This window comes from Nomascus leucogenys, chromosome 2 (assembly GCF_006542625.1).
Source record: "Nomascus leucogenys isolate Asia chromosome 2, Asia_NLE_v1, whole genome shotgun sequence".
NCBI classification, from domain to species: Eukaryota; Metazoa; Chordata; class Mammalia; order Primates; family Hylobatidae; genus Nomascus; species Nomascus leucogenys.
This window is the reverse complement of record NC_044382.1, coordinates 1,658,645-1,672,940: the sequence shown is the minus strand read 5'-3', so window position 1 is coordinate 1,672,940 and position 14,296 is coordinate 1,658,645. Positions and strand designations below refer to the sequence as shown.

The 14,296-nt window shown below is 55.0% G+C and overlaps 1 protein-coding gene across 9 annotated transcripts; it reads left to right on the top strand.

The window, feature by feature from the left end:
* The first annotated feature begins 9,531 nt into the window (after positions 1 to 9,531).
* Positions 9,532 to 13,872, top strand: LTC4S (leukotriene C4 synthase). Of its 9 annotated transcripts, none has more exons than XR_004032661.1 (5): positions 9,532 to 11,497; positions 12,942 to 13,041; positions 13,144 to 13,214; positions 13,299 to 13,380; positions 13,612 to 13,872. XR_004032661.1 is itself a non-coding variant. In XM_030824534.1 (5 exons), the coding sequence occupies exons 1-5, from the start codon at positions 11,284 to 11,286 to the stop codon at positions 13,751 to 13,753; spliced, it is 609 nt and encodes a 202-aa protein (XP_030680394.1). In that variant the 5' UTR covers positions 10,888 to 11,283; the 3' UTR covers positions 13,754 to 13,872. The 9 variants fall into 9 exon arrangements, 5 of the variants coding, with proteins under 5 accessions (XP_030680402.1, XP_030680364.1, XP_030680372.1 ...); XM_030824534.1 differs by having other exon boundaries at positions 10,888 to 11,497; XR_004032663.1 differs by lacking the exon at positions 13,144 to 13,214 and having other exon boundaries at positions 13,612 to 13,622.
* The last annotated feature ends 424 nt before the right edge of the window (positions 13,873 to 14,296 follow it).

Sequence of the window (14,296 nt, the reverse complement as noted above, 5' to 3'; positions counted from 1 at the left end):
GCCATGGCCCACAAGGAAGAGAATAGCAACTCAGGCAACCGTGGCGGCTCTGCAAGAAGGGTCCGAACGCCCAGAGAAGCGGGTGTGGCAGAGGGGAAATGCAGCTGACCCCTGAACAACACAAGGTCTCAACTGCCTGGGGCCACTTACACGTGGGTTTTTTCAATAAATATATTGGAAATTTTTTTTGAAATTTGTGACAATTTGAAAAAACTCACAACTGAACCGTGTTGCCTTAGAGATATTGAACAAATTAAGAAAAAGCTAGGTATGTCATGGACCCATAAAATATATGTAGGTACTAGTCTATTTTATCATTTACTACCATAAAATATACACAAATCTATTACAGAAAGTTAGAAGTTAGCTAGGTGCAGTGGCTCACACGTGTAATCTTAACACTTTGCGAGGCTGAGGTGGGAGAATCACTTGAAGCCAGGAGTTTCAGACCAGCCTGGGAAACAGTGAGACCTTCGTCTCTACAATTAGCTGGATATGGTGGCACATGCCTGTAGTCCTAGCTACTTGGGAGGCTGAGATAGGAGAATTGCTTGAGCCCAGGAGTTTGAGGCTGCAGTGAACCAAGGTCACACCACTGTACTCCTGCCTGGGCAACATAGCAAGATCCTGTCTCCAAAAAAAATTTTTTTACCGGGCGCAGTGGCTTATGCCTGTAAGCCCAGCACTTTGGGAGGCCGAGGTGGGTGGATCACCTGAGGTCAGGAGTTTGAGACCAGCCTGGCCAACCTGGTGAAACCCTGTTTCTACTAAAAATATGAAAACTAGCTGGGCGTGGTGGTGGGCACCTGTAATCCCAGCTATTTGGGAGGCTGAGGCAGAAGAATCACTTGAACCTGGGAGGCAGTGAGCCGAGATCGTGTCACTGCACTCCAATCTGGGGGACAGAGCAAGACTCCGTCTCAAAAAAGAAAATTAAAAAAAGTTTTTTTGGTCAAAACTTACACATGCAAACACTACGTGGCACATTCGTAGTTAAGAGAAATGTAAAGGTGCAGTATAAATATAGCCTCAGCCTGAAGGACGAGGCCGAATGACTGCAGGTCCTGAAGCCCAGCCTGCAGCAGGTCAGCAGCTACAGCTGCCTCCATGGCTAGTTACGAATTTTTTTCAGGGCAAATGATGGGAGGGTTGGCACATGAGTCGGGGAGGAAAAATATGGAAACAAATACTATGAAGACAACAAGCAATTTTTGGCTACCACTGATGGGTCACATATACTGAAATGAATGACAAAAACATTCTGGGATGTGGCTGGAAGCATGCTGCCTCCCAAATAGCATCCTGCTTCACTCAGACTCATGATCCTCCAACAACAAAACCACCTCCTGCTCGCAGATTCTTTGGACAAACCATAAATTCAGCGTGAGTGGCACCCCAGAACAACATGTGCCATTTTCTACCACTAGAAAGAAGACAGGAGCGGGTCCCACCTTCAAAACCTGACAAGCAAAGACAATGAAAAACAGTTTAAACATGCAAAATACATGGCTTTTCATGGCATTGCACTTTGCTTACCATTAACTGGATTAAAATTGTTTGACAAAAAACTTACAACTGCATACAATTAACTGTAGCACATACTGTACTGCTCTGCTGATCTCACAGCCATCTCCTGTAGTTACTGCAGTGGGCTTGAGAGTGGCGATGATCTGCTTAAAGCGCCATGCGTCTCATCAGCTCCAAGGAAGCAGTTTGTCCCTCCAGTAAATTGTAGATCACAGTAAAAAGGGATCTCTCGGCTGGGCGCAGTGGCTCATGCTTGTAATCCCAGCACTTGGGGTGGCCAAGGTCAGGAGATCAAGATTAGCCTAGCCAATACGGTGAAACCTTTTCCTGCTGACCTTTTAATTGTCTCTACTAAAAATATAAAAGTTAGCCAGGTGTGGTGGTGCACACCTGTAATCCCAGCTACTCGGGAGGCTGAGGCAAGAGAATCACTTGAACCTGGCAGGCAGAGGTTGCAGCGAGTTGAGATCGTGCCACTGCACTCCCAGCTGGGTAACAGAGCAAGACTTCATTTAAAAAAAAAAAAAAAAAAAAAAAGGGAGGCCGGGCGCGGTGGCTCACGCCTGTAATCCCAGCACTTTGGGAGGCTGAGGCGGGCGGTTCACAAGGTCAGGAGATCAAGACCATCCTGGATAACACGGTGAAACCCTGTCTGTAGTAAAAATACAAACAATTAGCAGAGAGTGATGGCGGGCGCCTGTAATCCCAGGTACTCGGGAGGCTGAGGCAGGAGAATCGCTTGAACCTGGGAGGCGGAGGTTGCAGTGAGCTGAGATTGTGCCATTATACTCCAGGAGCAAGAATGAAACTCCATCTCAAGCCGGGCGCGGTGGCTCACGCTTGTAATCCCAGCACTTTGGGAGGCCGAGGCAGGCGGATCACGAGGTCAGGAGATCGAGACCACAGTGAAACCCCGTCTCTACTAAAAATACAAAAAAATTAGCCGGGCGTGGTGGCGGGCGCCTGTAGTCCCAGCTACTCGGAGAGGCTGAGGCAGGAGAATGGCGGGAACCCGGGAGGCGGAGCTTGCAGTGAGCCGAGATCGGGCCACTGCACTCCAGCCTGGGTGACAGCAAGACTCCGTCTCAAAAAAAAAAAAAAAAAAAAAAAAAAAGAAACTCCATCTCAAAAAAAAAAAAAAAAATGGAGGAGGAGGAAGAAAAAGAAAAGAAGAAGAGGAAGAAAGGAGGAGGAGGAGAAGAGAAGAAAGAAGGAAGAAAGAAGAAAGAAAGAAGAGTCATCCTGGCCTAGGCCCAGCTCCCAGTGGGACCACTGGGTCCACAGCCCCACCCAGCCCAGCCATTTCCCTGGCCTTGATATCTAATCAAAAAGGACTCCCTTCATAGTTGACAGAAGCCTCACACTGGGTATTGGCCTGGGAAGCCACAGTGGGGAAGGCCCAGAGAAGAAATGCCAAGGGGCCTTGCTTGCCAGTGGGTCGGACACAGGGTGGTGGTCTGCCTCATAGATGCCTTTTTTTTTTTTTTTTTGAGACGGAATTTCACTCTTGTCGCCCAGACTGGAGTAGAGTGGCACGATCTCGGCTTACTGCAACCTCCGCCTTCTGGGTTTAAGCGATTCTCCTGCCCTACCCTCCCAAGCTGGGATTACAGGCTCCCGCCACCACGCCCAGCTAATTTTTGTATTTTTAGTAGAGACGAGGTTTCACCATGTTGACCAGGCTGGTCTTGATCTCCTGACCTCAGGTGATCCGCCCACCTCGGCCTCCCAAAGTGCTGGGATTACAGGACTGAGACACCGCGCCTGGCCATAGATGCCTATTTGATTTTCCAGTCTGGGCCCAATGAAACGCAAATGGCCCCTAGCAGCTGACAGCAGTCTGCTGCAAACACAGCAAAGTTGAGTCCCATTTGCAGCTGCAGTGACCACCAGCCAGCCTCTGTCATGGCCCCCGAGCGCTGGGCCCAGCAAAGGTGGGCTCATGAGCAGTAAGCAGCAGTGGCAGGGATGGGGCTCAGCGGGATCCCAGCATCGTGGCTCTGGCTCCCCCAGACAAATCCAGATCTGCCACCCAAGTGCCCAAGTCTCCAGCCTGCCAGTGATAGAGATCAGTGTTGGTCTCCTCAAGGGACTGAGTGAGGAGACCAATCACCACCTGGTGCAAACTGAGTCCTTTCCACACAGGAAGGGGCCACAAGCAATTCATGTTTTCTTTTGTTTGTTTTTGAGACAAGAGTCTCGCTCGGTCGCCCAGGCTGGAGTGCAGTGGCGCGATCCTGGCTCACGGCACCCTCTGCCTCCGGATTTTGTGAACCAAGCAGGAGGTTGCTTGCCCTGCATCCTAGCAGGAGTCAGCAATTCTCCTGCCTCAGCCTCCCGAGTAGCTGAGATTACAGGTGCCCACCACCATGCCTGGCTAATTTTTGTAGTTTTTAGTAGAGACGGAGTTTCACCATGTTGGCCAGGCTGGTCTCCAACTCTTGACCTCAGGTGATCTGTAGGGACCAGCCCCACAGGGTCAGTGGGCTTCTCCCTGTGTGCGGCGACGAGAGAGTATAAAAATAAAGACACAAGACAAAGAGATAAAAGACAGCTGGGCCCAAGGGACCACTACCACCAATGCGCGGAGACTGGTAGTGGCCCCGAATGTCTGGCTGCACTGTTATTTATTGGATACAAAGCAAAAGGGGCAGGGTAAAGAGTGTGAGTCATCTCCAATGATAGGTAAGGTCACGTGGGTCACATGTCCACTGGACAGGGGGCCCTTCCCTGCCTGGCAGCTGAGGCAGAGAGAGAGAGGAGACAAAGAGAAAGACGGCTTACGCCATTATTTCTGCATATTACAGACTTTTAGTACTTTCACTAATTTACTACTGCTATCTAGAAGGCAGAGCCAGGTGTACAGGATGGAACATGAAGGCGGACTAGGAGCGTGACCACTGAAGCACAGCGTCACAGGGAGACGGTCAGGCCTCTGGATAACTGCGGGAAAGCCTGACTGGTGTCAGGCCCTCCACAAGAGGTGGAGGAGCAGAGTCTTCTCTAAACTCCCCCGGGGAAAAGGAGACTCCCTTTCCCGGTCTGCTAAGTAGCGGATGCTTTTCCTTGGCACCTTTTGCTACCTCTAGACCACGGTCCGCCTGGCAACGGGCATCTTCCCAGATGCTGGCGTCACCGCTAGACCAAGGAGCCCTTCTGGTGGCCCGGTCTGGGCATAACAGAAGGCTGGCACTCTTATCTTCTGGTCACACTGCACTGTGTCCCCTCAGCTCCTATCTCTGTATGGCCTGGTTTTTCCTAGGTTATGATTATAGAGCAGGGATTATTATAATATTGGAATAAAGAGTAATTACTACCAACTAACGATTAATGATATTCATATATAATCATATCTAAGATCTATATCTGGTATAACTATTCTTGTTTTATATTTTATTGTACTGGAACAGCTCGTGTCCTTGGTCTCTTGCCTCGGCACCTGGGTGGCTTGCCACCCACAGTGACCCACCCGCCTCGGCCTCCCAAAGTGCTGCTGGGATTACAGGCATGAGCCACCGCACCTGGCCATGTTTTCTTTTTTTAGCTTTTCATTTTGAAATATTTTCAACCTTACAAAAAAGTTGTGAAAATACAACAAAGACCTCAAAAACATTTTGCTAAGTTGTGCCAGACACAAAAGGCCACATATTGTATAGTTGCATTTATATGAAATATCCAGAAAAGGCAAATCTGCTAAATGCATGCCCCAAAAGTTCATGTGTTGGATTTAATCCCCAATGCAACAGTGTTGGGAGGTGGGGCCTAGTAAGAGGTGATTGGGTCATGAGGGCAGAACCCTCATGAATGAATTTTTTTTTTTTTTTTTTTTTTTTTTTAAATTTGAGATGGAGTCTCACCCTGTCGCCCAGGCTGGAGTGCAATGGCGCAATCTCTGCTCACTGCAACCTCCATCTCCCGGGTTCAAGCGATTCTCCTGCCTCAGCCTGCCAAGTAGCTGGGATTACGGTAGATTGCAGACCTGAATATAGGAGACTATCTTGATGACCTCAGAGTTGGAAAGAATTTATTAGACAAAACACAAAAAGAGCAACCATAAGGTAAAACGCTGATTCATCTGTTACAGTCAATTTAAGAGCTTCTGTGCATCAGGAGACACTGTCAGGAGCCTGGAAACACAAGCCATTGGTGGAAGAGAGCCTCTCTCTGGGGGCGGGTTTTGGCTACTGTCAGGGAGCATGCTGGAACCACAGCAGTGGGTGACACAGGAGTGTGCTTGTGCTTACCTGTGCACTGGGACGCCATGGGTGCTGGAGCACCGCTTCCACTGCAGGAAGGATGGCCTTGGGCCTGCCACACTGTTGGACTTCTTGGGCCCAACAGAACCAGCTCCTGTGGCAGACTGCCCTGGCCAGTCACTTGGTGCCCCAATGTCCCAAGGTCCAGTTTCGTTTGTTTTGTTTTTGGAACAATGTCCATTCCCTGCTGGGGAAGGCACAGCCTTGATCTGGGACCATAAGGTTATGCAATACGACTCTCTTACGAGGCTTCTGCTAGAAACACCACCTGGCCCTGTCTCTACCACAGCTATTTCTAGCACCAGGGGGTGTGCTCGATTTTGTGAACCAAGCAGGAGGAGGTTGCTTGCCCTACATCCTGGCAGGAGTCAAAGCAGCAGTCCCCAGTGTGAACTGTGTTGCATCCAAAACCTCCAGAGGCCCGCCAAGGCCTATGTGCCTTTCTTAGTGGCAAGAGATCAAAAGTGCAATAACTTGAATTTTTGCCCGGGCTGGAGTGCAATGGCGCGGTCTCAGCTCACTGCAACCTCCACCTTCCGGGTTCAAGTGATTCTGTCTCAGCCTCCGAGTAGCTGGGATTACAGGTGCACACCACCACGCCCAGCTAATTTCTGTATTTTCAGTAGAGACAGAGTTTCGCCATGTTGGGCAGGCTGGTCTCGAACTCCTGACCTCAGGTGAGGACAGGCCCACCTGGGAAACTCCTGTTTTTAAAACCATCAAATGGACCGGGCTTGGTGGCTCACGCCTATAATCCCAGCACTTGGGGAGGCCAAGGCGGGTGGATCACTGAGGTCAGGAGTTGGAGACCAGCCTGCCCAACATGGGCAGGCTGTGTTTTTTGTAAAAATACAAAAAATTAGCCAGGCGTGGTGGTGGACACCTGTAATCCCAGCTACTCAGGAGGCTGAGGCAGGAGAATTGCTTGAACCTGGGAGGCGGAGGTTGCAGTGAGCTGAGATCGCACCACTGCACTCCAGCCTGGGCAACAAGAGCAAAACTCCATCTCAAAAAACAAAACCAAAAAAAAAAAAAAAAAAAAAAAAAAAAAACGGGAGTGTCCCTGCACAAGCTCCTCTCTCTTTGCCTGCTGCCATCCACGTAAGATGTGACTTGCTCCTCCTTGCCTTCTGCCATGATTGTGAGGCCTCCCCAGCCATGTGGGACTATAAGTCCAATAAACCTCTTTCTTTTGTTAAATTGCCCCGTCTTGGGTATATCTTTATCAGCAGTGTGAAAACAGACTAATACACTGGGCATGGTGGTGCACGCCTGTAATTCCAGCTACACAGGAGGCTGAGGCAGGAGAATTGCTTGAACCCAGGAGGCGGAGGTTGCAGTGAGCTGAGATTGTGCCACTGCACTCCAGCCTGGGCAACAGAGTAAGACCCTATCTCAAAAAGAAAAAAAAGGCTCGGCGCGGTGGCTCACGCCTGTAATCCCAGCACTTTGGGAGGCCGAGGCAGGTGGATCACGAGGTCAGGAGATCGAGACCATCCTGGCTAACACGGTGAAACCCCGTCTCTACTAAAAATACAAAAAACATTAGCCAGGCGTGGTGGCGGGCGCCTGTAGTCCCAGCTACTCGGGAGGCTGAGGCAGGAGAATGGCGTGAACCGGGGAGGCAGAGCTTGCAGTGAGCCGAGATGGCGCTACTGCACTCCAGCCTGGGCGACTGGCTGAGACTCCATCTCAAAAAAAAAAAAAAAGAAAAGAAGAAGAACAGAGCAGAGAGAAGCCAGGCTAGCTGCCCCAGTGAAGACTCAGGCTCTCATGATCGCAGGCCACTTCCAGACTGAATCAGTTCTCAGCTGTGCAGCAGGTGATCCCTGCCCTACAGGGATCTGCACCCATTTACTCAGGAAATGGTCTTCTTACTATCCAGTTTTGAGAGTTTTTATATATTCTGAATTCAAAGTATTTCTTTAATCATATATGTGATTCACAAATGTTTTCTCTAAATCTATGGTTTAATTTTTTAATTTTTTTATTTTTGAGACAGAGTCTTGCTCTGTCACTCAGGCTGGAGTGCAGTGGTGCGATCTTGGCTCACTGCAAGCTCCGCCTCCCTGGTTCAGGTCATTCTCCTGCCTCAGCCTCCAGAGTAGCTGGGACTACAGGCGCCCACCACCACCCCCGGCTAATTTTTTGTATTTTTTAGTAGAGACGGGGTTTCACTGTGTTAGCCAGGATGGTCTCGATCTCCTGACCTCGTGATCTGCCTGCCTTGTGCTGGGAGTAAAGGCATGAGCAACCGCGCCTGGCCCTCTCTGTGCTTTTTTTTTCTTTTTCTTTTCTTTTTTTTTTTGAGACGGAGTTTCGCTCTTGTTGCCCAGGCTGGAGTGCAATGGGGCGATCTTGGCTCACTGCAACCTCTGTCTCCCGGGTTCAAGCAATTCTCCTGCCTCAGCCTCCCGAGTAGCTGGGATTACAGGCATGCGCCACCATGCCCAGCTAATTTTGTATTTTTAGTAGAGACGGGGTTTCTCCACGTTGGTCAGGCTGGTCTTCAACTCCTGACCTCAGGTGGTCCACAACCTCGGCCTCCCAAAGTGCTGGGATTACAGGCATTAGCCACCATGCCCAGCCTGGCACAATTTAGCATAAAGTTTTTGAGGTCTTTGTACTATTCCAGTGGGACAGTTGGTGAAACTTGAATAAGATCTGTAAAATACTTGATTACTAACTTGTATCAATGGAAATGTCTTGGTTTATATAACTGAATTTTGGTTATACAAGTTTTTTTTTTTTTTTTTTTTTTTGAGACAGTCTCGCTCTGTCGCTCAGGTGTGATCTCGGCTCACTGCATCCTCTGCCTCCTGGGTTCAAGCAATTCTCCTCTCTCAGCCTCCCGAGTGGCCAGGATTATAGGTGCCTGCTACCACGCCTGACTAATTTTTGTATTTTTAGTAGAGATGGGGTTTCACCATGTTGGCCAGGCTGACCTCGAACTCCTGACCTCAGGTAATCTGCCTGCCTCGGCCTCCCAAAGTGTTGGGATTACAGGTGTGAGCCACCGCGCCTGGCCGAGACTGTAGATTTTCGCAACTTTTTTGTAAGTCTAAAATAATTTCAGCCAAGCATGGTGGCTCATGCCTGTAATCCCAGCACTTTGGGAGGCTGAGGCAGAGGATCACTTCAACCCAGGAGTTTGAGACCAGCCTGACCAACATAGTGAGACTCCGTCTCTGGAAAAAAAAAATTAGAGCCTGTGGTCCTAGCTACTTGGGAGGCTGAGGTGGGAGGATTGCTTGAGCCCAGGAGTTTGAGGATGCAGTGAGGCATGTTGAGCCACTGCACTCCAGCCTGGGCAACAGAGCACAATCCTGTCTCAAATATAAAATAATTTCTAAATAAACTTTTTTGTTCAAGCTCAGGGTCTGAGTTGTGCACTGCTTATGATCCACTCCACAGAAGTTCTGATTTCTTCTCTGTGCAATGGTTCTGCCGGCCTTTCTGCCTCCCGGAGGTCCTGGTGGGTGGGCATCAGAGGCTCCTTAGGGCTCTGTGGAGGCTCAGGGAGAGCTTTCCCTTCCCTCCTGATGCTGGTGCCTCCAGAGCTAGACAGGAAGATGGAAGCTGGGTGGCCCGAGCAGGGCTGGGGGCTTGGCTGGCCCTTCTGTCAGCTTGAGCTGGCTTGAGCCCAGGCAGGGCCCTGACAGCCTGGGCAGGCTCAGAGGGAGGGAGGTGGGGACCAAGAGACCCGGGGAGGGCTCCCAGGGCCAAGACCCAGGTCTCTGCCCTGCACATCTGCCAAGGGACTTCCTCAGAAGCTGCTGATGTTAGGCTTTGGCTTCCTGCTGTGGACTGAGGGGATGAACTCCGACGGGAGGACATTCAGGCCTTGGAGGAAATGAGAGCTTGGCCGACAGGAGGGCCTGGACTCGCGAAGACACTTGGACACCCACAAGCACAGAGACATGGGTGTGTGACAACTGACCAAGGGGCATGCAGGTATGTATGCGTGGTGCACACAGACACCCTGGGCACAGCCCACTGGCACCAGTGTCAACCCCTGCGTGGCGGCCTGCATCCCACCCTTCAGGCAGGCCCTGTGGGGCAGATTTCAGGGAGGAAGGAGGCTGAGTGGGCAGAGTCTGAGGACGCGGCCACCATCACTCCCTGGCACTGCATCTGTGTCCTGGATCTAGGAGGCAGTCCTCCATCACTGAGCCCCAAGATGACTGTCACACCTTGGTCTAAAGCAGGGGCCGGGCCTGAGCCCTGGCCCTTGCCCTGGAGGAGCTCACAGAGCCCCCAGCTGGGGCATATCTGGTTTCCAGGGGCAGGGGCGATACCCAGAGGAGGAAGAAGGGATTCTGAGAGAGCCCGGCAGGCTCTGAGCCTCAGGCTGGAGCTGAGCTTGGGGCAGCAAGGAAGGACCAGGTGCGAGGGCAGAGCCATGCGGCCCGACCCCTGCAGCACGGCCTGTGGCCTCCCCCAGCTCCTGCCTGTGCTTCTGGGTCAGTCTGGACTTTGCCACTTCTGAGCAAAAGCCACCGCAAACCCACTCAAGCCAAAAGAGGAAGTGACCATTAGGCACAACTGGGAAGGCCTGCGGCCGGGGGCGCTCCAGGCGGGGCGAGGGGGACACCCAGGACTCCAGACAGGAGTCCTCAGGTGCCACCTTTCCTCTCTACCTGGCCCTGCGTGGGCCCTGTCCTCCTCAGGGTGGCCTGCCGTAGTCCTCCTCCCCACTCGGAGTTTCCTGTCCCAAAGTTCTAAGGAAATTTCCAGAACTACATCTCACCATCTTGAGTCAGCCTTGGCTCAGTGTCCATCTCACAGGCCTGGAAGGGGCAGGAGTCAGCACTGTCCAGACCACAGGGCCTGAGTGTGGGGAGGGCAGCCGTCTTAGGAAGGTGGTGGAGGGTTGTTACCCTGAGGCAAGAGGGCTGCAGGGCAGAAAGACACAGCAGGTGACTGTTGTGGGAGGCCCAAGAGAGGCCTGGGAGAGGGATGGCCCACAAGGGCTGACCCTCCCGCCACCCAGGGGGCTTGAATAGGTTTCCTCCTGGCAGGGTGACCCTTGTGCATGGAACCCCTGCGACGACTAAGGCTGGTAGGCATGAGGTTTCCTGAAGGAGAAAGAGCTTGTGGGGCCCAGTGTGGCTGGGGGGCGCTGGGACTCCATTCTGAAGCCAAAGGCACTGGGAAGGGCTTCCGCAGAGGAGGGTGCGGCAGGGGTTGCCAGGAACAGCCTGGATGGCGGCAGGGAACAGATAAGGTGGGTGGAGGAGTCAGCCGGGAGCCTGGGGCTGGCTCCAGCATGACGTGGGGGTCTGCAAGGCCCTGGAGAAAGTGGGGTGATGCAGCAGGGGGCACACCCATAGCGGAGCTGACCCAGATGGACAGCTTGGGCTCTGCCACCCGGGACTAGGCAAGGAAGGGGCACGAACAAGCAGGAAGTGGTGAGGCTGTCTCCAGCTCGCTGCTCTCCCCTGCCCAGACTTTGGTTTCCTCCCTGCTGGCCTGGCCTGGCTCCCTGGCTCTGTGTGATATGGTCACACCCCCACGCACCCCCTCCACTGAGATGGGGCAGGAAGAGCACCGAGGCTGCTCTTCCTCTCCTGGGCCGACCTCTGAACAGCAGACGGGGCTAAGCGTTCCCCAGCTCGCCTTCACACACAGCCTGTGCCACCGCGCCAACGGTACCATGAAGGACGAGGTAGCTCTACTGGCCACTGTCACCCTCCTGGGAGTCCTGCTGCAAGGTGGGCTGGTTCCTATCTAGGAAGAGGGTGGGCCTCAGATCCCTACAGCTTGCCCTCTGCCCCCTAGGCCCAGGTGGAGGGCAGAGGTGGGGACTCCAGCCCAGGCCCAAGCCCAAGCTGGAAGAGGGTGGGGACTTTCAGGGACCTGGGGGGCACCTGGCTGTGAGAGCTGTAGGACTTGGGGGTGGCAAGGGTGCCAGGACAAATGGTAGGATAGCCATGGGCTTGGGGAAGCTGATCTCTGCTCTTTCCAGCTGTCCCCTCTCTGAGCGTCCCAGCAAGCAGCCCCCATTCCCTGGCCCTGCTTCAAAGGCACCTCCATACTGGGACCACGTGGAGCAGGGTAGAGGTGGGACTCCTTCCTCCAGCCCCCTAAAAAGAGCCTGCTTAATGCCTTTCTCAGACTGGCCCTAAAGGACACATTCCTGGGCCAGATATCCTTGCCACTTAAGAGACACCACTACTCCACAGTGTGTGGGCTAGGATAAGGCACAGCCTGGGGAGGGGGCTCTGAAGGGGCTGGACAGACAGGCCAGCCTGACCTCCAGCCGCACCTGCACTGAGCTGGATGGCCACCCTGTGACACCCATCTGCAGAGGGCCCAGCAGCAAAGGTGCCAGGGCTGCAGGACTCAGGGGGAGATGGTCCGACGGGAGGTCTCGGGAGGGAGTGCACAGCCAGCACTGGCCTGTGTGTGGTCTGGCCTGGCCTCACCTGACCAAGGGAAGGGCTCCTGCTCACAGAGAAACTTTAGGGCCAGCCCACCCTCTGCAACTACCCCAGCCCTGGGGTCCTGGGGTTAGGCTAGGAGAGTCCCAGCTGCAACCTCCTGGGAGCAGGAGAGGTGTCAGATTTAGGCCTGGGACCGGAATGCAGGAACAGAGAAACTGAGGTTTGGAGGCACAGGGACACAGGCTTTAGTGATCCTGGCCTGAGGCAGGGTCAGAGGGCCCTGCTGGTGGGCGCTGGTAGGTGGGTGACCAGGGACTGTTAGCTACAGGGAGTGTGCTTCCTTGCACCTGGGAGGATGCAGCCAGCTCTGCCCTCAGGCTCCCGAGGCACTTCCTGGGGCCAGGGACCTGAAAGCTGCATTTGCCTGTGTTTTGCGAGTGAAATGATTCAGAAACAAGGACTCAAGCGGTCTCTCTTGCGGAGCAGGTGTCCCTGTGCCTGAATCACTCACCCTCCCCCATACACTCACAGGTTGGGACAGGGCCTCTCTGCGTCCCAGGCTTCAGCCCTGCCCTCCTCGCTGAATGTCAGGGACACAGGGCAGGCCAGGGATAGGTCAGACGAGAGGTTTCCTCGGGTGGGAGGGGCGGGGTTCCGCCTTAGGGAAGAGAGGACGCGGCCCAGTGAAGGGCCAGATTGCAGGATCCCTCCCACTCCCATCTCCGGGGCTTCGGGTGTCCAGACCTGACTCCTGCTCCCCCTCCTCCCGCAGCCTACTTCTCCCTGCAGGTGATCTCAGCGCGCAGGGCCTTCCGCGTGTCGCCGCCGCTCACCACCGGCCCACCCGAGTTCGAGCGCGTCTACCGAGCCCAGTGAGGCGCGGCGGGAGGGCGCGGGGCGGGGAGCGAGGCCCTGGCGGGTCCGGGTCGCAGGACCATCCCGGCCCGCGCGCTCATCCCACCCGCCCACCGCAGGGTGAACTGCAGCGAGTACTTCCCGCTGTTCCTCGCCACGCTCTGGGTCGCCGGCATCTTCTTTCATGAAGGTCGGGGTGTGGGGCAGGGGCGCACGCGCTGGACCCCCGGGGCCCGCGCAGCGCGCTCACCAGGTCTGCGCGTGCCTCTCGCAGGGGCGGCGGCCCTGTGCGGCCTGGTCTACCTGTTCGCGCGTCTCCGCTACTTCCAGGGCTACGCGCGCTCCGCGCAGCTCAGGTGAGGACCGGACGGGGAGCGGGGCGGGGCCGGGGAAAGATCGCGGGTGGGCGGGGCTCCTGGGGAGCGGGACCGAAGCTGGGGGCGGGCCACGGGCCGGAGCCCAGCGCCTTTGGGGATTCGGTGGGCGAGCCCTGGCGGCGGCCAGAGGAAGTCCCCGTGGGGCCGGGGTTGCGGCGGGGAAGAAGCGGGGCCTCCTCGCGCCACCTCCCGGCTGACCGCCGCCCGCAGGCTGGCACCCCTGTACGCGAGCGCGCGCGCCCTCTGGCTGCTGGTGGCGCTGGCTGCGCTCGGCCTGCTCGCTCACTTCCTCCCGGCCGCGCTGCGCGCCGCGCTCCTCGGACGGCTCCGGACGCTGCTGCCGTGGGCCTGAGACCAAGGCCGCCGGGCCGACGGAGCCGGGAAAGAAGAGCCGGAGCCTCCCGCTGCCCCGGGGAGGGGCGCTCGCTTCCGCATCCTAGTCTGTATCATTAAAGTTCTAGTGACCGAGACCCGGGCTGCGTTGTGTGTCCGCGGGGGTGGCGCACCGCGGGCTACGGAGCCTGGAGGGGCCCAGCCCAAGCCCGGGCAGCCCGGCGGGCTTCCTAGTGGCGGCGTGAGAGGGGCTACGAAGGAACGGGACCTCCCCCTGGGGCGGGACTGGATCCGGTCTTCACCTCCTACCCCACTCCCTACTCAGCCTCGGGGTCACAAGGCCGCCCAGTCCTGCCGGGGTTCACCCTCCTAGCGCTCAGCGGTCTCCTCACCGGTCCCCCTCCTCAGGGGCCTCCCCTCTCCTGACTCTCAGCCGCCCCAGTCCCTCGTCCCCTGGCCTTCACATCTGACACTAGATAGAGCCTGTGGCTCTCTCCCCAGGTGAGGGCAGCGGCCTTTTTCTTTCGGTCAGCACTGGATCCCCCTCATTAACTGTAGGTGT

Bases quoted from the DNA above. Each gene is read 5' to 3' on its own strand.
- LTC4S (XM_030824501.1), top strand. From the start codon at position 11,284: ATGGTCACACCCCCACGCACCCCCTCCACTGAGATGGGGCAGGAAGAG. The intron at 11,498-12,941 runs GTGGGCTGGTTC...CTCCTCCCGCAG, and splicing joins CCTGGGAGTCCTGCTGCAAG to CCTACTTCTCCCTGCAGGTG. The intron at 13,042-13,298 runs GTGAGGCGCGGC...TGCCTCTCGCAG, and splicing joins GAGCGCGTCTACCGAGCCCA to GGGCGGCGGCCCTGTGCGGC.